Source organism: Astatotilapia calliptera, chromosome 6, assembly GCF_964374335.1.
Source record: "Astatotilapia calliptera chromosome 6, fAstCal68.1, whole genome shotgun sequence".
NCBI classification, from domain to species: Eukaryota; Metazoa; Chordata; class Actinopteri; order Cichliformes; family Cichlidae; genus Astatotilapia; species Astatotilapia calliptera.
This window is the reverse complement of record NC_137427.1, coordinates 8,314,024-8,341,402: the sequence shown is the minus strand read 5'-3', so window position 1 is coordinate 8,341,402 and position 27,379 is coordinate 8,314,024. Positions and strand designations below refer to the sequence as shown.

The following is a 27,379-nucleotide window of genomic DNA, read 5'->3' as shown; positions in this document are numbered from 1 at the left end:
AGACTTTTTCACAGTGTTTCACACAAGTTTTGGTAAAAGGTTGAAGTATGTGAAGCCTCTATCAAGAAAAACTGCTGTAAGACATTACTGGAATTGTCTCTCACACCTAGAGGTGTCACATACTAATGCAAAAACAAAGTATGCAGTTCTCCTTTTAGTGTGGTTACAGAGCTCAATTCCCTAAAGTTGTTTTCGAGCGATATTCATTTGCTAAAACAAAAACACAAGATGAGTTTTACTGTTAATAATTTGCTGTCCTTAAGTTTTTTGTTTTTGCCGACAGTCAGCAAACCCTCATCTCTGGAGCTTCCACTTGTCCCCTCCTTTAATCTTTATCAAATTTCACTGGGAGTGCTAATATTGGATCAAGCTTGCAAAATGTGCTTTAAATTTTCAAATAACTTTTAACTACACTCCTCTAATTACGGGTCAGTGAGGGTTCCTGTCAGCTTTGATAGCAGCGCAGGTAGGGAGCGCGTGGGTGCCGTATGCTTGTCCTGCATGCACAGCAGTCTGGCTGTGCATGCACAAATCATTTGCAGCTGTCACATGTCAGAGCTTGAATAAGATGAAGCTCTTAAAATGCCAACAATCATACTAACAAGATCTCTGCAATGTCTGTAATTAAGAAACTGATGGTCAGAAGCTCAGCTCCAAAATAAGTCATTTATTTGTACAAGGATTAGAGCGTTTTTATGAGACAGAAAGGACTTCAGTTTAAAACAACAAGCAGCTTTACATAAAAAAAATATACTGATACAGAACCAGTACACTACATTAAAAAGACAAAACAACCCAACGTAACACTCATGTCAACATTGACGTGATGAAGGCTACAGATAAAAGAAACGTAACTTAAAACTGGCTTACTGGTTTGTCAAAAGAACTGACAACTGAGGTTAAGAGTATCAAACAAGATCAGCAGAATTCCAGTTTCAGAGAAAACACCAGCATTTCTTTTTTTATTTCTTTTTAAGAGAGGTACCTTAGGATGATCCCTAATCATCAAGGTGGGAAAGACTACATATTTCATTATGCTGACATGCTTCCTTGCACTCTTTCCCCTCCCCCTCTGCCATCACAGAGGAACTCTGAACTGCTTAAATCCCACCTTGAGGAAATGAGGAGGCATCTGCAGGAGCTCAGAGCTGGGAAACAGGCCTATCCTTCCTTATAGCATTGCTTGAAGCAGTCAAGACATGAGGAAAAAAAGGGAGTCATGTAAGCATAATAAAAAGCACCAGTGATGTTATGATCAGTAATTCATGTCGCCGTATCCAGAGTATGAGCCCTGGGTGTGTCCTCCAAATCCCTGGTACATGCTGTACCCCTGATTCCCCCAAGACGACTGGTTTTCCCAGCCTGTGAAGAAACATTTATAACCCCAGATCATTTATATGTATAAATCAAGATTAAATATAAAGAAATAGGAAAAGCGGGAAGTTACTGTAAGAAATAGAAAAGGAACTTGCCATAATTATTATAACTCTGTCCCCCGGTGACAGAGCTGGGGTAAGCAGTGCTGTACATAGAGTAGTCTCCACCTTGGGTCAGCATCTTTCTCTTCTCATCTCCGTAGCCGTAGCTGTACGGACTCTCCTGATCAGCAGGAGGCGGCATTGACTGGTAGCTTTCTTCTTTCGTGGTGCTGGTGTTGGAGCTGGAGACGGGTGGGGATGAGTACGTGATGGTGGTGCTTTCGGGGTAAAAGGTGCCGTAGGCTGAGGTGGTGGGGGCGGTACCTTTGGCTGTGGCAGTGGCTCCATTATTGCCATATAATTTATCTTTAAGATAAGAGAAACAAGAGGTAAATGAGAGGTAAGTGCCATTTTCTTAAAAGACACGATCCTAGAGCTGCAACTGACGACAACTACAAGTGACTGTTGATCTATTTGCAAATCATAGAACAGAGACAGTTCACGCTTGTTCAAGTTTAAACAAACAAACAAACAAAACCCCACCACACACATAAAGATAAAGATCTTGATGCATGCTCAATCATCCAGGTAAGGGAATCCCAAAAAGTTGATCCTGTTTATCTGGACATAGCGTAGCAGGGAAGCAGAAAAACATCATTTGAAGAAAGCCCTGAGTGAAAGTCGCTATCCCAGCTGGACATTTGTCAAAGGTGGGAGGGCACCTAAAGAAATCTCCAGGCAATCCAGAAGAGAAGAAGGACAACTGTTACCTAAGTGAAAACCTTTAGTGATCCCTTATGTGTCAGGAGTATCGGAACGGCTGAGACCTCATCTCTGTGGCTTTCAACCCCCAAAACGTGCTCTGGCAGAAACTGGTCCACCCTAAGTATCGGGTCCCCCGGCACAACCAGAGTAATTTAGCGTACGCTGTTAAGCCATTGCACACACACACACTTAGGCTGCTGCCCCCGCGACCCGGCCCCGGACAAAGCGGATGAGGATGGATGGATGGATGGATGTTAAGCCATTGCCATGATTTATACACTGGGGAAACCAAACAACCCACAGGTCTATTCACACCTACAGGCCAGTGGACACTCTTTCAATGATGAGGATGTACACATCCTGGGCAGGGAGCAACACTGGTTTGAGCGCAGAGTCAAGGAGACCATTTACATGAAAAGGGAAAGACCTCTGAATCAAGCAGGGGGCCTAAGGGCACCATCTTACAACACTGTGACTGCAGCCAATCCCTAACTCTCTGTGAATGGCCATTGACCAACTATCACTTCTCAATGTTTGTTGATCAATGGTCATGTCAATTTGCATATTAATGATCAAGAAACTGACCTCCAGGCCATTTTTCACCAGTGGTGCTAGTTTCAGTCTTTATGCAAATGTACTGGGTTGGAAACCTGCAGTGAGCTGAGACTGAAGAAGTCATTTGAATGAGTGCTGAAACATTTCTCCAACTGAAAAAGCTACGCCCAGAAGAACAGAATCAACTTTTTGGGACAAAGATAAATAAGTGAAACACATCTTGGAATGTTTACCTAGAAGTTTTAAATTTTGGTAAACATAATTACAAAAAAAAAAAAAAAGGTCTTTTAGCCTTGTTATTGCATGCATCATCACATATATCCATCACATATAACTGTAATTAGGCATCTTATGCCTTTCAACGAATCAGCAAAGCTTCTGCATGACATTTAAGCCTTATTTAAAAAAAAGTGTACATCACAAAAAACATGTAAAACCAAATACACACACCCTAACATAAAACCAGAGTGCATAAAGCTAACAGACATTCAGATACTTACGATAGCCTGTGCCAGTGCTGCTCTCATAACTGTAGTTGGCTTTTAAAACAAGAAATCACCATTTAGTGCAAACTCCATTTACAGGTTTAAAGGTTTCCTACGATGATTAAATTGACTCGTAAATAGCATAAAGTTTCTTACTCTTGTTATAGCTGGGTCCTGCTGGAAACTGCTTGCCTCGACCCCTGCCCCGACCCCCTCTGTGGGGACCCCAGCCACGGGACCCTGAGTCTGAAGGGATGCCGCGGATGGTGCCGAATCCTGGGATGTGCTGTCAAAAAGGAAACGTGAGAAAAATGACATTTTGAAACAGCCTGATAGTTAAATTGCTTGAGTTGTGCATTTTAAAGCTCACCAGTTGGATACATTACCATGTCAGTGTAGGTGACTTTCTTCTTTGAGGGATTTCTGTTATTTAAAAGTCCACTGTCATCTGGGAACAGCTTCTCTAAAGCAGCGAGGGCAGCGTAGGCCTTTGCTTCCTTCTTGTTGGAGCCTCGTCCTTTGAACTTCTGCCCATCAACTTCCACCTGTGAGACAGAAATGAGGAGAAAAGATTTTAGGATTTTATGAAGCATGTCACAGCATTTATACACAGAGAGTGACTCCTGCTGGTAGAGGAGATGGAGAATGTGTGTTGTGCACGCCGTGTCTATTCTTTTGAGGAGCAGTGCAAAAACATAGCTACAGTGTTCTGCTGAACCTCCACATGTGCAGCATAGCATAACATTAGAATTTTAGTGAGTGGAAAGCCACCACCAACAAATCGCCTGTTACACCCGCACAGCCTAACAGCTCATTATAGTAACTCTAATGTATCCTCTGATCTATGGATGTTTATTAGTTTGGGTTTATCCTGCCGAGTTTAAACATCTATTACAGACCATATGCTGTTAATTTTGGGAAGAATCCTGTCCAGAATAATGGCTCACAGGACCAAAGGAAATCGTTTATCTCCCACCTCTGTCCTTCTTTCTGAAATAATCCCACCCACATGGGACTTAACAGATTAAACACAAATACAGAAATCTTTACTTGGCTCTACAGTTGCCTTTACAAAGCCCAAGATATCAAAGCTGCTATACAGTGCAGTGCTCACTTTACACCTGATTTCTGTTTGCTGTATACAATACTGCTGACTCACCTCCATCACAAAGCACTTTTCATGGGAGCCACCCGTCTCTGCCGACAGCTCGTATTTCAGGCTGCGGCGCTTCTCGTTCAGCTCCATCACAGGGTTCTTGCCATTTTTTGTTAAGATTGGACCCTGACCAGTCTGTTCACAGCAAGCACACATAAGAAAAAACTGTGGTGAAATGCACAAGTGTTTCTCTCTGTGGGAACTTTTAGGATGCATTTGTAAATACGGAGTCCAAAGAGAGCTCAACGACATACATCTTCAGATGTAGAAGAAGTCGGTGCAACAGCTTTAACAGAGTCCTGGCTTCCTTCATTTTCACTACTGGGCTCTGATTTAGATTCAGAAGTTGTGGGAAGACCGAGATCTTGCAGTACCTGTGAAAAATGAAAGTAAAAAAACTATAAGACACATAAAACAACATTGATTTCTTTGCCCAGTCTGACTTTACAAATGTTCAAACTTACAAGTTGGGCTGCACTTAAACAAACAATCAATTAGCAAAATGTATGGAACCAATCAATAAACAGTAACTAGTCCATCAGCCAAAAAGTAACCAAGAAGAACACAGTACTGAGTATTTATACTAAAAGTCAGCTTGTGTAGATAACAAACACCATTACCTTTGTGGCTACATTAAGCTTAGCGGCACGTTTGGAAGGCCCCGTTGCCTCGTACGTCTTTCCATTTAGATCGACAGCCATTGTAAAGACCGGCTCGTGAACTGGGCCAGTCTGAGATGTAAGTCTGTAATCCAGACCAGGTCTGTACTGGTTCAGACGCATCACGGCATTCATGGTAAGATCATCGGTGACTACAAGGAAACAACAAAATGAGCAAACAGATTCATTTTGAGAAGCACACACAGAAAAATAAGGCTACAGAAGTCAGCATAAAGAGTAAAAGACAAATGTCACATTAACATAGGAGTCACAAAGTTGTCATTTTCACAGCACTACTCAGCTTATGTGACTTAAATATTCTATCCAAGGACACCAAAAGATTTAAAAAAGTAAATCTAACTTTTAATAGCATTTATAATTATTTTGATAAACAGAATGAAATATTATGGCAAAAGGAAATTATGTACACCTTGCCAGAAAAGCATGTTCATGTATGTAAACATACAGAATATTTATTCCACAATACCAAGTCTGTGTTTTGTCATACAGTTAAAGATCAAAGGGATTTTACAGCAGTATTTTTTGTGTTACAGTGAATAATTTGACATTCATTACTCACAGGATTTCTTCTGAAAGCGTTTCTGGAACTTGAGAAACTTTCTCTGTTTGCTGTTGAGGTGTGTGTCTTCTTCTCCTGTGTCCACGTCTGTGAAAGGTCTCTTAGCTGGCAGGTTCAGTTGTCCAACAGGTGGTATCTGGGCTACAGTTATTAAAAAAAAAAAAAAAGGGAAAAAAAGGAGATTTGATGGAAGTGTTGATTTTTCGAACACAGGAAATAAAGAAAAATAAAAAAAATAATAGCCCACCCATGCCATCTCTGTAATTTGCTCCCAGCGATTTTCGTGACCTCAGAGGTTTAGAGTCCATCCCCAACACTTTGTGCATCTGTCCAAATGCACACAGCCTCAAGGCAAACTAAGAAAAACATCAAAGTTATGCACTAATTTGTTGATTTAATTTTAAAGGTGTACATGTGTGTGGGTGCTTCTACAGGCTCACCTTACCTGAGCACTCTGTGTGATGTCTTCACACTGCTGCCTAGTCAAATAGCCAATGGCATCAACAGCTTCCTTTTCACAAGGATCTTTAATTCCAGGGCCATCTGTGCACAAATACCATTCAACTGGTGCATGAATGTCAGCTCAGTGTATAAATTTACATGCAAGTTGCACAACTCAAATAAAATCTCACCTTCCATAAGTATTCCTGAGGCTACGCACTCTAAAACCCTGCGGAGGGCCTCGCCCGCTCCCAGTGATCTCTCAGATGTACCAATAGCTTTCTCCACTAGCAGTTCAAGTGGCTATGTGGAGACAAGAAGACAAAACCGACACTTCAGGATGAAAGCAGCTGAAATGACTTAAACACAAATCTCCGCTTTGCTGCTGTCGGAGTAGATGCACAAAGAGTTTCCTCACCCATCCTGAGAGTGGCGTCCAGGTAGGAACGCGGTTACACAAGTCCCTCATGAGTCGGATCACAACGACGGCAGAATTCAGGGTGTTAACTTTTGCCTGGAGGCAGAAACAAAGCCCATTAGGTTAGCAGAGCTTCTGTCTGTGATGGAATCCTTTCTGAGATTTCAAACAAACAAAAACAAAACAACCCAAGCACAGAAGAGTAATAAGTACTGAGCCTTCTCCAAATCAACAGTAAGTAAAACTTATTCAAGCTATGTTAGCCTTTTATGACCTTTGACGTTGAAATCGAGAGAGCTCAGTCTCTCGACATGTACTCATGTCGATACCAATGATTTATCCACTTCTGTCATTGGTATAGATGAGCATTAATTTAGACATTTTATAAAGATCATTAACAATATGAACAAAAACTGAGAGCAAAAACTGTTACGGTCCTCTAAATGGACAGGAAATAAAAGATCACTCAAGGAAAACAGTTCAACCTGATGTACAAGTAAGGACGTGAATGCAAACCTGGAACCACTTGGCGTGGCGGAGAGACGCCAAGGCAGTTAGGCATTTCTGCCTGTCCAGAACGTCCGGCGGATCGTTGACTGTTCGCGTTTCTATTGACGAGGTGGGGTAAGAAGAAAAGGTACAGTTTGACCAAGGGGGTTGTCTCTGTCTTGCAGCTCAGGGAGTAGCAAACAAAAACCAGCAAACAACCAGCAGCAGGGAAAGGGGGTTTACATAAAGACACGTTTTGTCCCAGCAACCATAAAGGTCTGCTAAAAGAGATCCCAATTATATTTTCCACAGTGTATGTGGAAGTAAGACGACTGTCAGAAACAGCTGTAGTATTTATTTATAACATTGCACAGCATTAAAATATATGCACTGCACTACATCAAATACCCCCTCCCCTGAGCCACTGGGATTAGGTTTGTTGCTTCTCCCCCCTCCTGAGACAGTGTGTCCAGTTGGTCAAAGGTCCAGCGTTCCTAAAAAACTTGACAAACTAAAAGGTAATCAGTTGTAAATCACAAGCATTTAAGAAGCTTTACGTCTGCCCTACGCTGCAGCAAAACTGATGAATCCCTCAGAAAAAAAGTGGCCTAAAAAAGGCTTTATGACAGACTGACTATATTAAAAAACAAAAACAAAAAACAACAACAAAACAAACAAAGAAAAAATACCAGCTTTGGGCAAGTTTTAGCTCATTTGTTCTACATTATACAGCTAGGGATACACCGGCTGATAATCTATGCCAATGCTGATGACAAATAATTTGTGCAGTAACCTATGCCATGATTTTTTGTTAGTATTTATTACCCCTAGAATTGATGTGAAAGATCAACAAGATCAATCTCTGCCACTGTAAATATGCAACAGTAAATATGTTTTGGGAAAAAAATATCTGCTCACTTAACAAGGCTGATCCATGTTTGGACAGTATACTATGCACAACTCTGCTTGGACTCTGTTGAGTTGAGTGGAGTTGACTGAATTTAAATTGATAATATGCATTTTCATCAGGGGTGCATGATATTAGCAAGGATTTTAATCACTGTGGCATTTAACAAACACAACTTAAAGTTTTAAAATATCAACTTGCACATTTAACTTGTCCAAACCTTGACCTTAAATTAGACCTTTGCCTAAAATGATTGTTTTATTGAAACAGAGTAAATATGGTTTGATCCAACAATGATTAAGCATTAATAATCCTACCCCAGGACGTAACAGCTCCAATAATTATCCAGTCTAATAATTTTATTACTAATATTGCAGGATTTTTAATGTGCAGTCCCAGTGTATAGTGTATTAAAATGGACTAAAACTGCACTGAGACTGATATGGTTCTCAGTCTGAGGCTCCCCCTGAAATTCAAATAAACTTTAGACTACCAGATAAATGCAGCTAACGCTAATCAACACAGGAGCTTTCAAACACTACACCAACCAAAATATTCACCTGAACAATGATTTTTTTGCCTTAGACTGTAAATCCTCCTAAGTTAGGCAACAGCTGATCAGTTTTGCTGCAGCTAGTTCCAAACACATGTTCAGCATCAAGGATCATGCATGCGCGCTTGAACTTGTTATTCTTAAAAAAAGCCTTCACTTGAAACATGAAAACAACAAGAATATACAAGTTTTTTTTTGTTGTTGTTTTAAATGACTGAGGCACTGTCACTAACAACATGAGCAGGATGCATCAGTGACTACAGAGGAAATATCCTGCATACGTCAGTTTGCAACAAAAACGACGAAAGGACTCTCGTGCGAGCAAAGAGTCAATGTTCACTGGCATCAGTCTGACACGGTCACTGTACAAGCTCCACTGAGGTTTAATGAGATGGGACAACTGGTTTGATTTCAAACAGTCAGTGCAGATTAATAAATCAGTGGAGCAGTACAGCGCCTGCATACCGACAACACAGATCAGGGCTGGGCCGACATACGCACCTTCTTCTTCTTCTGCTTCTTCTTCAGCAGTTTCACTCTCTTGCACTGTCCTGACAAGAGGTGATGTCAGGTGGATAATAAGAGTCAGAACTGACTCCTTGGTGCTCGTAACAACAATGGCTGCATCTCCTGGACACTGGCTGACTGCATATGTCTCAGGTGAATTAGTCTATTAAAAAAAGAGAACAAATAATTAAGACGGTTAAACCTGGATTAAAATAATCCAAGTCAAAATATGTGACATGTGTTTTTAAAGTATGCTGCAGGCACTCATTTCTACCTCTAACTGTGCAGAGAGTTTTTCGGCCACTTGTTTCAGCAGAGTAACTGTAGGCTTGTTGGAACAAAGCAGCACCAGCTCCACGTTCTTGTCCCCCTTCAGAAGGAGTCCCTTAGCCACCAAACCAACTCGCATAACCCCACGCAGCACACGCTCTTGTGAGCCATCACTTTAAGTTGAGGGGTGCAAAAAAATAAAAAATAAAAATTGCCAATTAAATCATTTATATTAAAACAAAAGCAGTTTTATTTATTTATTTTAAAAGCTTGCAGATATCCTTTTAAAAGCATCGCAGGTTATTCTCTCTTACCTCTGTGCTTCTGTATTTGCTTCGTCATCTTTTGGAGCATCCATCTGGTCAGATACAGTCTTGAGAGCGCACTCCACATGGGAGACGATTGTCTGTACTGCCTCCAACTCCTCTGTTGGGGGGTACACTTCAGAATGTTTGGCCAACACGTAGCGATCATATGGGCCCGCCTGTACGTGAGTTGTTGCAGATTCCTTAAATAGAAAAAATAAATAAATAAATAAAATAAAGACAAAGTTCATACTGGAGGAAACTCACTGCAGATAACAGTAAATGTATAATTACTTCATATTGCAATATTATTTCATGACAGGTAAGTGTTAGGATTCATTAAAGCCATTTTTTAAACTACGTTTTACTGCTGCTGATATATTCCAGTGAAGACATATGAAGAAGTATAATAATAGAGTAATAGCGGTAATAGGAAGTCTGTGATTTAAAAAAAAAAGGAAAAATAAACAGGCGACAGCTTTCAAGAGGAACAATGTTTTTGCAGAACGAGGGGAAACAAAATGGGGATGGAAAAATACGACATGTTCTGTGAATTCAGGGTTTCCACCAGGGAAGTTGTTGGACCTGGCGGCTACTGTGACCAAAATGGGGGTTTATTACAGTAACTTAACGTCACAAGATATTCATGAGACAATATTCTCCTGTTATATTGTCACGACTAAAAAAAGACTTAAAAAAAGGTTGTGTGTTTAAAATCATAGAAATACCAGAAGGACAACACTTAATAATATTTAATCGTTAACCTCTGCTAAACTTAGACATGGAAAGCTGCAGGGTTTGTAATACAATGGAGTAGAAACCCTGTGATTATCTAGTGTATCTATTTATCAGGCAAAACAGAACCAACCTCACGATAACGTTTATCCTCCATATGCTCGATAGCAGCAATGTAGTCATGGTACTGTCTAAGCTCCTCTTCATAGCACAGACAGTCATACCAGTAACGCAACTCCTCATATCTGGAAGACAAAAGAATTTGAGAACATATGAAGAAAAGTTTCAGAGCTCAAGTTAGAAGAGATGTGTCAAGTGACATAATTTATGTCACTTAATTTCAGTGTTGGTCAAGTTACTTGAAAAAAGTAATCAGTAACTAATAACCAATTACTCCCCCAAAAAAGTAATCCCGTTACTTTACTGATTATTTATTTTCAAAAGTAATTAATTACTTAGTTACTTAGTTACCTTTTAAAAAACACGATTTACAACCTGAATAGGTGATAAAGCGATAGATCTTTCAGCCCAATTCTACTTTTTCTGCATAATCCATCATACAAAATGTAATCAAATGGAAAAGTCTCTTTTTAAAACTTGTTTTATCAGTTTTAACCTTTTAACTTTAGGCATCAAGCAAAAATTAAATTATATGCAACATTCTCTGACTGGAAGAAATTTGTTTTAAACCTATTTAAACCTATTTTCTGCACATTCCAGCACATAAAATATATATTTTTTGTGTGTTTACACTCACTCTTTCAAATAGATGCAAGTAAAACACAGCAGAAAATAAACAACATCAAAGACTAGCGGTGCTTTTGCTCTATTTTCACCTGTACAGCAGGAGTGGCATAGGCGGAGGTTTACCCTGGTGCAGGTGTGCCGCAGCAGTCAGTGGAAGAATCCGCGAGTTTCTCTGTGAATTTCCCATTACGTCATAGCGCACTCCGTGCTTGCTTGGAAGTTTAGGGGTTTTTTTTCACTTTAAAAAGAAGTTTTCTTCCCACGCACAACGGACACTAATGTTTTTGTCACTTTTTATGGAATCAAACTCAAAATAAGGTCAGTACTTCCACGCTTTAAACGCTGCACGCTCATACTCTCTCCCGCACTCGATATATGATGCACTGTTGATCTGCACACAGTTGTTGTCACGAACGTCGCACTCGCTTACGTCACTGTCATGAGACATTCTCGATAAAAATCACGGTTTTAGTAACGCAGCGTTACTACGGGAAAGTAACGGTAATCTAATTACCGTTTTTGCAATAGTAATCCCTTACTTTACTCGTTACCTGAAAAAAGTAATCAGATTACAGTAACGCACCCATCTCTGCTTAATTTCACAGGACAGGGAAACATACTCTTGTTAATGTATCGGCTCTTAAATTTGCACTGAAACGGCTGATCTACTCAGTATGCTTCAATGATAATAACAACAATTTCTTCTATAGAGTAATAAAGGTTGTTTTCAGCACAATAATAACAAGCATTTAGCTTACTGGAAAACAAATCTATTCCTCATTATCTGACAGAGCTGTTCAAAGGCTGCAGACTTGTTCCAGCAGACAAGTCGAACTGTGCCGCATCATAGACACATAATGTGCCTTATTCTACTTGCGTGACATCCCAAACACTCAATCAATACCTACGTGCAAGGGAGGGATGTTTACTCGCCTCTCACAATTTTATAGGAAGCATATTTGGAAGGACTGAGCCTAGAATTTAAAGTCTAAAACTCTGTGTCCCAGACACAAACTAACCTTAGATTAAAAATGAATTTTAAAAAAGTGGTATTCTTTTTTAATTTTTCACACTTTAGAACTAGGTATAATGCAGGTCTGTAAACTGGCTGTGCAAGTATAATCACACTAGGCACACTCCGTACAGTGCTCAAGTATGTTTGACCCCCCCAAAGTCCACATTATTTGACTAGTGCCAGTATGTGATGAATGTAAACTGTGCCCAAACATGAAACTCAGATATTTTGTCAACAACAGCAGCCTTGATTGCTTTGTTATTTGACAGATCTAAAAGCCATTTAAGAGAAGACTTACCTAAAAAAACAAAAAAACAACAAAATACATGAAGTCATGAAGCTCCCTATATTTTGCAAGTGTGCCTTTAAAAAGTGTGTGTGTTCAAGAAAGCGAGAGAGGCAATGAGATGCACAAACAAACCTGAAGCATACTCCAGCCAGATGTTTAAGCATGGTGTGAACACAGGCCAATGTGGCAACATGTGAGTGAACCTTTATTCTGTGCTTGCAATGAACCAATTCCTTGAACATGAGCTGCCTGACTGAAAGAGACTTTTCAGTCTTCAAGAGATTATTCTTCATAGTTTGTGTTTTGTTTATTTCATTTAGGGCTGTTCGATATAACGATATATATCGGATGGTTCATTTTACACTATCGTTTGTTTTGTGGTGTCATAAAATAAACTGTTTACAGCAATATTTTTTTCATCGTTTTGATGGTCACTGTAGTGGCTATATTAATTTCTTAAAGTTCTCTCTTTCTCTTATATTTTATATAACCACACTACAATGGACAAGCGCCTGTTTTTATGCATTGTGGTTAGCAACAAAGATGGTAACAGCATCGCGTGTCCGCTTGTTTATTTTCCACACAAACCTTTCACAATAAAGCTCAAGATCCTGTTGAGACTTTTCAAAATAAACTGAATCACGTGAAAGAGCAGATTATTTACGGATGAGAATTAAAAAAAGAGCCGCCAGGTGCTAAAAAATAAACCTTAGACTCAAACGTTAGAACAGGCTTTTCCCCGCAGCACGCTGTGTAATAAATACTCACAAAGAAAACTGTTACAGTTATGCTGTTACAACTTATGTCTAAAAATGTATAGTTTCATGCATCGGTTAAAACACTCGACTCCAGCTACATGACGCGCAGCTGGAAACACTTCCCGCAAGACGAGCTTCCCGAGAGTCACAGAATTTACAGAAAATGTTACATTTTTGTGATTTATGTCGTTATCGGGAAGATAGAATTCTTATATCGGGATATGAGATTTTGGTCATATCGCACAGCCCTAATTTCATTAGTTTTTTTTTTTCCTTTATACAGAACCTGTTGCTGTATTTTAATGAAAAGTACAGAGTGTACTATGCAAATGCTAGCTTTCGGGCATCTTTTATTCAGGACCATGCATCATGTGCGTGTACCTGTCGAAATCATGCGGATGGAGGCGGTGTCCCTGTTGTATCAGGCTGTCCCAGTACAGCAGCTCCTCGTATGCCTGGTGCTCGTCCCACACTGGCGCTGCAGCGGCCGCCATGCTGTCGCGATCGCAGGACCCAAGCTACCACCTGTGCGCCCCCAAGTATACACCACTGTTAAAAACAGTTAGCAGGCAATTGGCTGTGTAATAACAACCACAATAAAGCAGCAGATGATTTGACATTATCCATGTATATGCTAACGTTAACTAAGCGGTACACTTGTTACGCTGCAGGCTGAGACATGTGGTTAGGATGCAGTAACTACGCTCACAGCAAACTAAATATATTTATAATAATAATAATAATGATGATAATAATAATAAAAAAACTGGTCCCTTACACCCATAATTATTCCATCCACATAAGTCAAGGCAGCCAATTAGCCTATGTTTACAGCGACTGGATGCTAGCAAGCTAGGTGAAGTTACCCAGAATGTCAGTGCTGTTAACGTTGCATTACATTTCGATTATGTCTTTAGAGCTCACCTCTGTCAACGGGCCAGTAAACAGGTGTAGGTCCCTTAACGTTGTTAGCTTCAGGATGTTAGGTTAGTTTGAGATGAGCCAGGCCTGCGCAGGATCGGTCACTCCGGTGAAGTTTCGCTTCTTCTTCTCCTAGTTTAATTGCGGGTCGCACATTACCGTGTTTAGGTGTATACCGCCACCTGGTGAACCGGAGTGTGCGTTATGTCATAACTAACTAACTAACTAACTAACTAACTAACTAACTAACTAACTAACTAACTAAATAAATAAATAAATAAATAAATGCAAAGTAAAAGCAAGAGTAAAAAGGATGACTTGTTTGAACATGTTCCATGTTGGACATTCCACAAATGCACTACAAACTAGACCTTGGAACAATATGCTTATTTGCACACCTCAGTCACATAGTTATTGAACACGTCTACAATATATTTGCACATTTTGCATCTTGCACATGTCTTCGTCCTGTCTTGTCTACAATATTGTGAGCATAACATGAACCTGGTATTCAATACCCACTGCACAATAGTCTCACTTTACTGTAATTGCACATGACCACTTTGTATTGTCTCTTATTCTGTCTTTGTTTATTGTACATATATTTGGTTAGTAGTAGTACATTTTTATCTTTTTAATTTGACTTAAATTTAGCAAGGGGTGAAATGGCATTTTGATATGCTGTATACTGTGTATATTGTTATACTGACAATAAAAACCTTGAATCTTTAATCTTGAATATTCAGAGGAGGGACAGAGGATAGACTGGGCAAAGGTTGTTGAAGAAGGAGCTCTGAAGCAGGAGGAAAGGAGGAGAACAGACTAGTGCAACAGGAGGAGAATGCAGACGGGAAGGAGATAATCCTCAATGGAAAAGCTGCATACCACTTCTTCTGTCACAAATCCTTCACTGTCTCCCAGTTTTCCATTATGGTATCGCTCGACTGTCATCCATTAGTTCATCAATATTTCTTCTCTTGAAGTTCATTATGCATTTCTGTTTATATTTGGATCTTGACCCACCCATTTGCTGAGACCTAACTATTCGAGGAAAAACATTCTAAGTGGAATATGATGATCTCAGTGTCTACTTATGGCTCTGGGATCTAAGCCTCTTGGGCCTCTTCTATCTGTTACAAACCAAAAATTATTGGAACTAACTGCTCTACGTCAATTTTTTTTTCCAATATAGCCATCAGACTCAGTTGTATATGTTCAGATATCCACTCCCCTGATCATCCCAAGTAAATATTTGTATAGTATTAAAGTAATTCCTCTTTACATAAACTCAGACCATCTTTCTTTTTTGAATCCATTTTCTCTTCTGTTCTGTGTGATGTAAGTCCACATCTAACACTGAAAATATCCACGGAGGAACATTACATCACACAGTTACTACTCTTACCTTTTCACATCATATTCTTCTGCTATCGTTATTTCCCTTTTTGTAATATGTCAGCTTTCACCAGTTTGCATTATGCAATCTGGTTAGACTTTGGTCCTGCTTCATACTAACAAAGATATAATGCAATGTTGTTAGCTGCTAATATTTTGGAGAACAAATAGGAATAAATATGTTAATTTAATCAATTTTTTCTATTCATGATGCAGATTATTTTTTAGTTTTAAATGATCTGATACAATTGCGATCAGTCCAGGTTGTTCTGTGCCTCTTGCTCTATGACAGCTGCATAGGCTCCAGCCACTCCCTGCAACCCTAAGCTTGGAAAGTGATTTAGAAAATGGATGGAAAGATGATCCAGTCCACTTAAAAACAGTTATTTGGTCCAATATTTCTGTTTGAACTTAACCTAAATGGTTCTTGTAAAGGATTCTGTTGTTTGAGATCCATTTTAATACAGGTCAGTATTTTATTTTATTTCAGACACACATAAAGTTAACTGTATTTAATTTAGAAACGCATACACAAAAAACAAAAATGTAGAATTTGTATCAGTGTCCTCCATTGCATACAGTGCTTAACAAAATTATAAGATCACCACCCAATGTAAGGCTCAACTGCCCTAAATTAATAATTTAAAATTTGGTAATTGCGAAAATCATTATTTATGTTTCTGTAATGTTAATCCATCTTCACAAGCTATTTTATCAAAATGATATTTTTTTTATGCAAAAATTTTTGTTATCCACAAATTTTAAAACTTACTGTTCCATAAAAAAAGCAAAAAATTAGTACATAAAAATATTTTTTTGAAATTGAAATTACAGTTATTTACTTGGAGTCCTGAACAAAAAAAATAATATTATTTTGTTGTTGTTGTTGTCGTTGTTGAATGTTATGCTGGATTGGTTTCGGACTTCTCAGAGAAGTCCAGTTTGCCAGTTCAAATGTAGGTATTACAACATGAATTCAGTTTATTTTTTCCCCTAATAAACATCAACATGACTTTTAGTTACTGACAGATTTCTAAAATATTTGTGTTTTCTTGTTTTTATGTGGTCTAATAATTTTGTTAATCACTGTATGGGTAAATGAAAAAACAAACTTGCAAGAAACATGATCATGATTGAATTATTTTACCTGCTCTGTACCCCACAATATAACCAGTCCAGATCCTGTGATCAGCTGAAATAAGAAAGGGTCAATAGGGCATATGTCCACTCACCAAGATTGGATGGCAAAACCTATTATGATTGGACTGAAAGCTTTATGGGAGGTTAAATAAATATCAGATTTCATTTATTTAACATTTTGCAGTAATATTTAACATTATCCAGAATAATGAAGGAGCAATTGGAAATAGCAAGTCTAGATCTTCTAGGAATTTAGAGACATTTCTAGGACAAAATAAAAAGGCTTTTATGTGGTTGTAGGTGAACTACTACTACTACTACTACTACTACTACTACTACTACTACTACTAATAATAATAATAATAATAATAATAATAATAAACACTGATGTCACAGACATCTGTATGATAGTAGAGTACAACATTTTTTAAAAGCTAAAAGATTCTGTTTCTAGCTTAAGGAAAAAATAAATACAAAGTTCTGGAATAAAATCACATTGAATCGTTTTTTATTTACATTCAGTCTTTACACACACTCAGAAAAATGAGTGTATAATTCAAGTATTACGTTATAACCTCTTACTTTATTTCACAAAAAGAAATATATAAGCACACATAGAGCATATAAACATACATAAACTCCACAGTATTTGAATATTAACATTCCTTAATGAAACACATTCAGCAGAATACGCTCTAAATACTTCTGGGTTTAGTACGGTGCTCCCTCCAAATGTTAAAACCAGTACAACCGATTTCTTTTGCAATCATACAATGAAGGCATGCCAACTGTGCAATTCATGTCTTTAAAAGCAGATAGAACTGAGTACAAATAAATCAATGCAATACTGTATGTAGTCCCTGTATAAGTGGCACTTCTGCAAAACTTTGAGCTTCTCCAGACAAAGCGTGGTTAGTACTGCAGCCATATGCGGCCTAAATCGTTCCCTTGTCCTCTTCAGAGTTTCCTTATGAGGGTATAATAACAAGGAATGTTCACTCAATGCAGGTAAACAGTAGAAAAGTGTATATTTTGTGCAAAATCATAGCATTAGCTAGCTTTCATTTATAAGGTCCAGACCATGAACTCAGGGTAAACTTTGATGATGTGAGAAAGAGAAATGATGATTAAATCCAAGAAGCACTTTTTTAGAGAAGGTTTAAAAGCCACGGAGGTGTTTTCAAACATCCTGCTCTTCTGTTGGCTTTTCTTTATAAAGATCTTTGCTGAGTTCTTCATATGCTCACTGACCTGGTAACAAAATATATCCGCAAATTACTATGTCAGCCTTTCTCTCAGATCAGACTTGATCTACATCATTCTTCTCTGAGCTAGGAAAAGAGGACGGCTCCCAACGGCCCAAAATAGTACCCCTCAGGCCTGCCTGGCACTTAGCGATGAGGTAGATTTTGCGGAGCACGGTGCGGCGCAACAGGATGTAAACCCAGGGGTCGAGGATCTGGTTCCACGTGGCCAGCCTCACTCCCATCACCATCAGGGTTTCATAGTATGACAAGCTGTGTCCAATGGTTCCCGTGTAGGAGTGAATCACGGACATCAGGCCAAAGATCTGCAGACATGAAACATAAAACTGCAGTTAGTAAAATGAAAAGTAAAAACAATATATTAAAAGAATAGCAAAATAAATGTTTATAAAAATAGAATGCCACTCTGCCCTCCTTAGTGTCATAGATACAGTGACATTGCTTTATAAGGTCTGGCTATAGTTGTACTAACCTCTTATTGATATTTTAAAGTAGAGACTGCAGGAGTAAAAGTTTAGCTGGACTGCATTGCGCCTAATACCTGGTATTAAAATCTTCAGCTTTGATACCAATACTTTTAATTAGTGAAATCTATAATATGCAATCATCTTAGGGAGAGCAATGTAATGAGATCACTTGTATTTACCATTTATTTAATAATGATAGTGCAAATTCTCTGATCACATGCAGGTATCATAAGACAAAAAACCTTCTGCTTCATATATGTTTGTGCACAGAAGTAACACCTGAGCCTTCTTACATTACATTACATTAAATTTGCATGCTACTGATATGTAACTATCAGCAATGTGCTGATGTTTGACCAAAAAATAACAAAGTCACCATGCCTGTCATGCCCAGTTTGAAACTGTAATGGACTGGTCACCTGTCCGAGGTGCGCCCTGACTTTTGTCAGGTGGCATTGGCTCGAGCCCCACACAAACCCTGAATTTGGATAAACAGTTAAGAAAATGGAAGGATGGAAGCAACCGATGGAAATAATTTCACTTTAGTAAAACAGAATTTGGCTGAATCTTTACGTGAGTCAGTCAAGCAAATGACAATCTGAGTAAACTGAAATCACCAAATTAAAAAACACATTGTAAGCTTCTTAATATGATACAAACCAGATACCAGCTGTGTACGGTATGTTGTTTTGTCCTTGAGGACTGCTGCACAGTTCACTTGAGTGGCTGCATGAAAGCTTGAGCAAGAATTTTTGGACTGCTGTTGTTCCTTGAGATGTAAGCTAGAGTTTGTTGGCAGGTCTAACTTGAGAGATACTTTCCCATTCTCATTTTCTGCTAATCCTATATAAACCCTTGATAGCGTGCAAAATCCCTCTGTTATTATGCATGTGACGCACTTTTTAAATATGCGGTCTTTCTTTCTGACCACATTTCTGCTTCAGTCTCTGTTTGCACATTGTTTTTTTGTTTTCTTAACTGAGCTTGATATTTAAACAAAGTGATTGACTTACACAAAGTAAGAGCACTTACTCTTTAATTTAGCAGTTGTTGTTCCCTGTCTGACATTTGATCCCATAATGATCCAGCTGTGTAATGTGATCCAGTTCTCTTCAGAAATGTGTTAAATAAGAATTTCATGTTTTGTTTTGTTTTTACAGAAACAAGGCCATTTGGACAGAAGATTCTTTCTTTCTTTTTTTGTCTTTGTCAGCACTGATCCTGTTGCTAATGCAGTGTGACTTTAAATATTACTTCTAACTTCACAGTTTTTAACCAAAATTCTCAGTTTGCCCCTAATCTCACAGTTGCACTATGTGACATAACTTGAAAACCTCCAAAAATTTGAGGAGTAAAAATACTGCTTAACCACCACATAGGTGCTTTCAAACATACTGGCTAAAAATCCACTTGTAGTGAGCTGCCAGAATGAGTAAGAGAGCTGTAAAGCTGTTGTGATCTAACAGCTGCAATAAAACTGACGAGAGTTAATAAAGCACAGTATGGGCATGAAGGCAAGCATGCTCAGTGTCGCTAATCATCCAACCTAAGTAGAAACATCTGTGTGAGAGAACATTTGATGCGTAAGAGCTCTTTCTTTTTTTATTTTTAGACAACAGGTGAAGTCTACCATCTTACTGACTTTTCTTTCTTAACCTTGTACTTCCTGACACTCACCAGCAGAGGGCTCCAACAGATACACGAAGTGACCATTATTCCAACGAGCTGCACCACCATCTCTATGTCGTGGGACTTGGCTGAGTGATGGGAGCCGGGCTGCCTCCTGAGCCGGGCGAAGACCAGTGTCAGTCCACTGATGGTGTTACAAACCAGCGCCACAGCTAGCGAGGCCAGCCCAAGTCCAGAGAACAATACTACAAATGCCACATCCACCTCCTTAGTGTCACTGAGCACTTTGATGAAACACCAGGTCCCTGGCTCTTGATAGGTGTAGGAACCCAGCTGAAAGCAGGGTAGCAAGGCCACACTTAAGGCTGCCAGCCAGATGATGGAAAGACAAATTTTTGCACGTCTTTTTGTGACCAAAGATGAGTGCAGCAGTGGTTTAGTAACACCCAGGCATCGCTCGGCAGCCATGGCACAGCCCATGAAGAGAGGGCATAGTCCGAAGAACACCATGCTGCCACCGAGGAACTGGCACATCCCATCAGAGGAGTTGACATACTGAGGCCTTGCAGCTCCAGAGAGGTAGAGTCGGAGAACCAGGGCACCAGGAATCACATGGCCAATCGAGTCTGTAATCACTAGTGACGTGGCAAACAGAAGGAATGTAGCTTTGGAGCGCCGGCGCTGAAGGGAGTAAGCATTAACCAGGATGAAGAGGGCCACAATGTTGGAGATGATGCCCAGTGTCATGGACAATATGACAATGAACGCTCCACCAGCGGTAGGCTCCTCAAAGGTGAGGTTTTCATGGTGTGACAGCCCTTCAACAGCAGCCCTGACCTCCACCTTCCCTCCACTGTCATTAGCCACATGAGGGAGAAGCAGGGGGGCTGAGGAGTTGTAGTGGCTCAAAGCTAACATCTCTGAACTCTGAAGGTCGTGAGATCCATAGTTAGGTGAGGCTGCAGGAGATAGAAAAGGCATATTTAGTTATAAAGCACTCTTAAGCTGCTGTTGATCCGTGTAAAATGATATTGATGAGTTGATTTAACAAAAGCTGTAATAACTATTCACACAAATACAAATAAAAGCTCAGGAAATATCCTGGAAAAAATGAATGCAGAAAATCCCAACCCAACCAAACATCTACAATAGTGTTCCCAGATTTGTTTATTTAAATGTGATGACACAGGAGGACACAAAAACCAACCAGGTGGGGGGAACATGAGACTAACGGTTTTATTTGTGAACAGAATTCCTGCCTCGAAGCATAAACAGGGAGACGTGGCTGCCTTGCAATGAGGCATGGTGGCTGCACTGAAGCACACGATTGAACTCTGGGGCACAAAATGCAGTACGGTTACAACCGTAAATATGTTTTATCTTCCTGAGTGGGGGACAGTGCCAGGTCAGGTGGTCCTTTAGCCACAGCCCTTAGAGGGTAGGCTATTAGATATTGGCAGATTGTTAAAACGCCAAAAGAGACAATAGCTTTCAGAAGAAATGCGTTCATCTCTTTCTCTGGCCAAAGAATCACTGACAAGAGGCAGTAAAGCCGCTTCTGAAACCAAAGGCACCACCTTTACGTGACATCCTATAATGGTCATCTTTTAAGATTTCAGGGCTGCTGACATTTAAAAGATTCAAAAACACTACAAGAAAGAAAAGAAGGAAATTATTGTTTTCACATCTATTGCGTTCCCCACGAATATGGCTCTTGTTCTTTTATAACTGAGTTTGATTCAGGTGGAAGTATGTGAAAGAAGTGCAAAGGAGAGAACTTTAATAGTCATATGACACACAAATGTCTTATAAATGTACTTATAATTATTCATCATAGGCAGGAACATTTTTTCAATCTTTTATACATATATTTAATATATATATATTTAATAGATGACAAATGTTTAAGTTCTTCTTCTTCTTCTTCTTTTTGATTTGTAAATATTCCTTTTGAACCCAACCTGACACACTTGAGCGATGAAAGGACACAGGATGACAGACAGCAAGTAGAGGCTACTGAGGCAGCTGTCAGGACTGCAGTGCTTTGTTAATCAAAGTGGAGCGTCACTGTTAGGTTTAGTTTGGAGGTCAAACATAGTTAAACAGAACAGAACTCCCAGCAACACAAAAAAAAAGACTAAATATTGGGGGAAATCAGAGCTGAGCATTATTCAGCTCACTGTTCACGATGCTTCATTCCATAATCACATACATTTTTTTAACACAGAGAATCCTTATACCTCGTTTGTGGTGTCTAAACAGTAACAGTAATTGCCTTAATTTAAACTAATTAAAACAATTACTGGATCCAGTTTCTACCAGAAAGAAATATTATTTTTTTAGGGCTGTCTCCTGCCTACTGTTTCAGACTTCCACAGAGCCCAGAGACAGCCAGTAAGCTGCTTTTCTGCACCACAACACACCCTATCACAATTTCTTCTCACCACTTTGTTAAATCTATGAGAATTCCCACACTGATCTGTATATTTTCAGAAAAGTTCACATTTCCACTAAATAAGAAACATATATACAGATGTTAACAAAAAATAATACATATAAAATGAACAAAGACTTATTCTTTTTTATTACTCCTCTTCATCATTATTATTATTTAAATGGAAGAAATTACTTACCACTCGACAGTTGATTAGTTATCTTATAAGTCCAGCTGGTTTATCTTTGTGATTCATAAGGATAGTCCAAAGAAATCCAGAAGAAAAAATCTGTTTTCATTAGAAGTCATGTTTCCTTTCGACAAGCTCCACTGCAGCGATGTCCGTCGCGGAGTTTTTTCCATTGCTTAAGGCTCCTGTCTATTTCACTGTGGCTTTTAAAGGATCCCCACTGACGCTGAAATACCGACTCACATTTTTATAGCGCGGTGTCCTCCAGTCTGTGTGGGCGTCTCTGCTGCTGTTCGCCCCCTGAGTCAAGTCCGTCTCACCCCTGTGCTGCACTTTCCCTGCAGCCTGTTTACATTACCTGCACGACCAGTAAGCGCAACCTAGCGTCACTATTTCTCAAAAAAAGAGTGAAGGGAAAAATAATTTAAAAAGAAAAAGTCATTATTTTTTACCTAAGCAGCTGTTAGAGTTTTAATTTCCCTGTAAACTTCAAAATGTTGGTCTCGAAATAGTTAATAAAGCTTTATTTGCAGTAATCAGCTTGAAGCGAAGACACTTTTCAGCTCCTGGCTCTTCTGTAAATGAATCGATCTGAACAGATTCGGTTCCATAGGCTGCGCTATTAATCTATTTATTTTTGCAGTTGAATGCGTAACTCTGAGCTCAAAATAACCTCTGCTGAGGTATCAGTTGTCCAGTACATGGTGGATATTAGTTCTTCCTATGAAGGGTCTTCTATTTCAGTAAATCCAATAGACCTCAGTATTCAGGAGCAAAAGGCTGACGTTTATAGATATAATTTAAAAAACAATTAAATAAAAAAAAATGTTTAAAAAAGACGAGGATACATGTGAAGGTGTTTGTTTTGCAGTTGTAGTTTAGATAATTTGGTATGGAAAAGCCATATTCACGCTCTAGAAAATAAAACAGATGTTCCTCAAGGACCCTGGTGTTAGTCTTGAGGGTTTCTGCAGCTGTGTAAAGGAAAAATGTATTCTGCTTGATTGACATTTTTCCTGTAGTACATACTGAAGCCAGGTGGCTTTGTTTGTTTGAATTTTACAAGGTCGTGGAATGCAAGCTGGAGCACACTAGCACACATTTTGGGTTGGAAACTGAGCAAAAGCAACATTAGAGATTGGCTGCTGGTTCACAGGAAAGAGCAGAGATGGGCACTGACATGTAAATTGTTTTCATTTTGTTTTTTTTCCTTTAAAAAAATTAAATCAAGACACCTGGAGGAAGAATTTAGGCCCTGCGAGAGTCTTAAAGGGAGGAGTGCGCAGAAAATATCAAAACATCTATTAGATGGGATTACATCTTGAAAAAGAAGCCCAGTCTCAAAGAGGTTTGTAAAACAGGCGAAAAATTTAGTTGATTTATGAGCCAAGACACAAATGTCATACTTTTTTTTTCTTGTTTATGCAGATGAAAAACATTTTCCTCTACGAAAGACTGGTGCAAGTGGATTCTTGGCGTAAGGTGGACCAGGCTGCTTGCTGTCTCATTCCAACAGAAAGATAGTCACTGGTGGCACCTATAGTTTACCCTCAGTGTTGGGAAGGTTACTTTTAAAATGTATTCCATTACAGAATACAGAATACATGCCCCAAAATGTATTCTGTAACGTATTCCATTACGTTACTCAATGACAGTAACGTATTCTGAATACTTTGGATTACTTAATATATTATCATGCTTTTTACAACAACGTGAATGTACTATTGCTGTGTGATTTATTACTATTACTGAAGGTCCGCGACTCCGAACTGTAGTAAAGGGACCTCTGACTAATACGGCGGGGTCCCTGTCGGCTTGTAGCCGAAAAATAGCTTTACTTTGTTGTGTGGGTCAACTTTTCTTGCGAGAGACAGAGAGAGGCGTCGAAAGGCTGCTCCAACGGAACTTATTGTTTTCGGAGGAAAACACGAACACGGTGTACAGTCGAGTCTTAATAACTTACTTACAACTGGGCTCGTCAGGCACTCTTCTTGGCTGAAGTGGTTATTATTACATTTACATGCTTCCAGCTGCCGTTTTTGCTCGATGACAACTCGTACCTTTCCACTCCCCTTTTTCTCCCTCCTCGCGCTCACAGACCCATAACGTGTATGGCAGTCCATTCTCCCTGCAACACGGACTACACTGCCCATGATGCTACATTCTTTAGAGCTATGCTTGTAGCATTCTGCCTGTTAGCTTAGCACAACAACAACAACAACGAAAAGGCGCTCTCTCACCCAGGAAACACACAGTCGCAGAGAGAGAGAGAGCATCGCCCTGTAACCATGGCAACCGTAACGCTGCCGCTTGGAACAACAGCTGTCAAACAAAACCCAAACAGTCCTGACCTGCGACAAAATGAAACAGGAAAGTACTGCAGTGTAATCCATTTATTTCAACAAAGTAACTGTATTCTGAATACCACCTTTTTAAACGGTAACTGTAACGGAATACAGTTACTCATATTTTGTATTTTAAATACGTAACGGTGGTACATGTATTCCGTTACTCCCCAACACTGTTTACCCTTGACTTGGTTTATTTCACACTGACACACATTGATGCAAACAGCAGAAGTCCAAAAATCCTCCTCCTGGAGTTAATTTCACCTGAGCAGGTGAAATTACTCCATTCATAATACATCCTGATTGAACAGGTTTAATCAAGCGTAGACACTTAGCAAACAATACACACAGACCATTTAATGCAATAGATCATTGCTCCACAATCAATAAACTAGAAACCACAGTTGTCTCGTTAGACATAGACCAGGTAAAGTGGAAATTTTTATTTGCAGTTTTACACAAATTTGGATTTGGTACATTCTTCAAAAAATGGATCAAAACACAGCTATCCAAATGCATGTGTTAGGACAAATAAACTTAATTTGCAAGGCTTTAATCTAATGAGGGGCACCAGACAGGCCTAGCTTTTGTCCTTTTCATTGAACCACTAGCAGCAGCAATCCGACATGCCTATACGCTGATGATGCTATTACTTTTCCATGGGAACTCACAAAACTCTCTTCTGGAGCGAATTACGCTCATAGATTTAACTGGGGTAAATCAAGACCTCTACCTGTGAACTGTAAATATCAGAACACCTCCACCACTCCATTACAATCAGGTAACATTATTTACATCAGTAAAGATCTCTACTCTGCCTTTCAGAGGTTTCACTATTAAGCATCATTACTTCTTAATACTGAAGCATGCGGGGCCCCGTCCTCGGCTTGTACTGGGGTCAGCTTCTCGCTGCCTGCAGTCCCTTGGCATTCTTGCCCTCGGCTCTGTCCGGGACCTTTCTCTTCCCCCGTCTGATTTGAGTGCTCAATCGTCATCTGCATGTGTGGCCTTGGGTTTTGGGTTTTCTTAGGGCTTCCCATGTATTCACTGTTAACCTCTGGCTTTTGAGGGGGCATAGTTGTTGTTGTTGGAGTCTCTCACCCTCATTCTTAAGTATGTTTCATGACAAACGCTTATACAAAGACACTCACATTCTCTCTCTTGCTTTCTCTCTCTTTCTTAATGACAAACACACATACAAAGAGCAAAATTGTATGTTTGTGTACTCCATTTGTTTGGTCTTACAATATAAAGTGTGTTGAAACAACTGTTGTTGTAAGTTGGTGCTATGTAAATAAAACCAAATTGAATTAAACTGAACTAACGTCATTTGGGTTCATCCTTGTGTACAAAATATGAAGGCCATCCAGCAATTATTATTAATGTTTAAATGCAAAGCGAAACTGTAAGCGCTCTTTTGGATCCCTGTGGTTTGAAGTTTCGTATTCAGAATCACATGTACCCAAACAGATGTTTCAGGGTCGAAAGTGCCCACCAAAATAAACACATAAAAATTAAGGCATCCTTAGTTGCATCTTACCCCTGTCTTCTGTTATAATTTTTTGTCTGCAATGAAAAAAATGTTTTTTAAAGCTTGAGGAGAAGTAATGTGATAAAGGTCAGCAGGAAATATTTTCTCAGGATAATGAACGCCTCCCCACAGGTCCTTAGGGATTTGCCAAAAAAGAGGGCTGCCAAAACAGAAGTGACTGGTATGATTTGAGAAATGGAGAAAGTGGGACAAATTCTCATAGAAGCAGGCAAATTGAGCTTCACGTAGGTGGGTTGGAAGAAACAACACAATGCAAGGCAGCTCCAAGCCAATCAGCAAATCCTCCTGATTTGCTGCCTGGATGATTTGATCTGTGTCTTGCCACTGGATTGTAGATGAAAACCAGAAACTAAACTAACTTTGAATCATAGTGCATCACAGAAAGCGCTCCAAACCTGAGAGATGAATCTTTGTCATTTGACAGAAATAATGTCTGAGTGAATTCCATCCAACCTGAAAACATGTTAAACTAATTGTTGGTTTGTTATGGTAACTGTGGGAAGTTTAGGCAAGGCTAAGAAATGCATTACTTTTAAGAACCTGTCAATGACAACTGAGCCTGGCCATGAAATAGGAGTAACTGGTCAGCGCATTCAGCTTCTGGAAATGAAGCAAAAGCTCTGGAGGTAGAAGTGAGATGAGTTAGAGGTGCTGCTACCTGGTTATAGTTTGTGATGAATTGGCAATAGAAGCTGGCAAAGCCCATAAAGTGCTGTAATTGTTTCCAAGTGGTTGGAGTGGGCCCTTTGGTCATGGCTTTGACTTTCTCCGGGTCCATTTTCACTGGCCCACTCTTGAGAATATAACTCAAAAATGATACTAAAGAAGTGTGAAATTCACATCTCTTTTCCTTCACACACAGTCTCTTTTCCAGTTACTTTTGCAAAGCCTTAATGAAATGGCATTTTATTTTTTTCTAGAATGTCATCAAGAAACACAAAGTTGTTCAGAAATTCCTTAAGAAAGTAAAGCTTGGAGGGCTGAAG

General features: G+C 39.3%; 2 protein-coding genes across 4 annotated transcripts; both read right to left on the bottom strand.

The window, feature by feature from the left end:
- Positions 1 to 647: 647 nt before the first annotated feature.
- Positions 648 to 14,118, bottom strand: LOC113023699 (interleukin enhancer-binding factor 3-like). Of its 3 annotated transcripts, none has more exons than XM_026169989.2 (20): positions 13,977 to 14,118; positions 13,434 to 13,601; positions 10,377 to 10,488; positions 9,518 to 9,711; positions 9,208 to 9,376; positions 8,928 to 9,096; positions 6,994 to 7,085; positions 6,478 to 6,573; positions 6,251 to 6,362; positions 6,064 to 6,161; positions 5,866 to 5,974; positions 5,619 to 5,759; positions 5,000 to 5,190; positions 4,634 to 4,753; positions 4,383 to 4,514; positions 3,610 to 3,768; positions 3,380 to 3,509; positions 3,239 to 3,277; positions 1,473 to 1,784; positions 648 to 1,362 (listed from the first exon to the last, which is right to left on the bottom strand). In XM_026169989.2, the coding sequence occupies exons 2-20, from the start codon at positions 13,544 to 13,546 to the stop codon at positions 1,256 to 1,258; spliced, it is 2,595 nt and encodes an 864-aa protein (XP_026025774.1). In that variant the 5' UTR covers positions 13,547 to 13,601; positions 13,977 to 14,118; the 3' UTR covers positions 648 to 1,255. The 3 variants fall into 3 exon arrangements, with proteins under 3 accessions (XP_026025774.1, XP_026025773.1, XP_080158836.1); XM_026169988.2 differs by having other exon boundaries at positions 13,434 to 13,577; positions 13,977 to 14,116; XM_080302710.1 differs by lacking the exon at positions 3,239 to 3,277 and having other exon boundaries at positions 13,434 to 13,577; positions 13,977 to 14,116.
- Positions 14,119 to 16,999: 2,881 nt separating this feature from the next.
- On the bottom strand, positions 17,000 to 23,731 carry LOC113023698 (prostaglandin E2 receptor EP1 subtype-like). Its single transcript, XM_026169984.2, has 3 exons — positions 22,503 to 23,731; positions 19,918 to 20,828; positions 17,000 to 18,078 (listed from the first exon to the last, which is right to left on the bottom strand). The coding sequence occupies exons 2-3, from the start codon at positions 20,785 to 20,787 to the stop codon at positions 17,809 to 17,811; spliced, it is 1,140 nt and encodes a 379-aa protein (XP_026025769.1). The 5' UTR covers positions 20,788 to 20,828; positions 22,503 to 23,731; the 3' UTR covers positions 17,000 to 17,808.
- Positions 23,732 to 27,379: the final 3,648 nt, after the last annotated feature.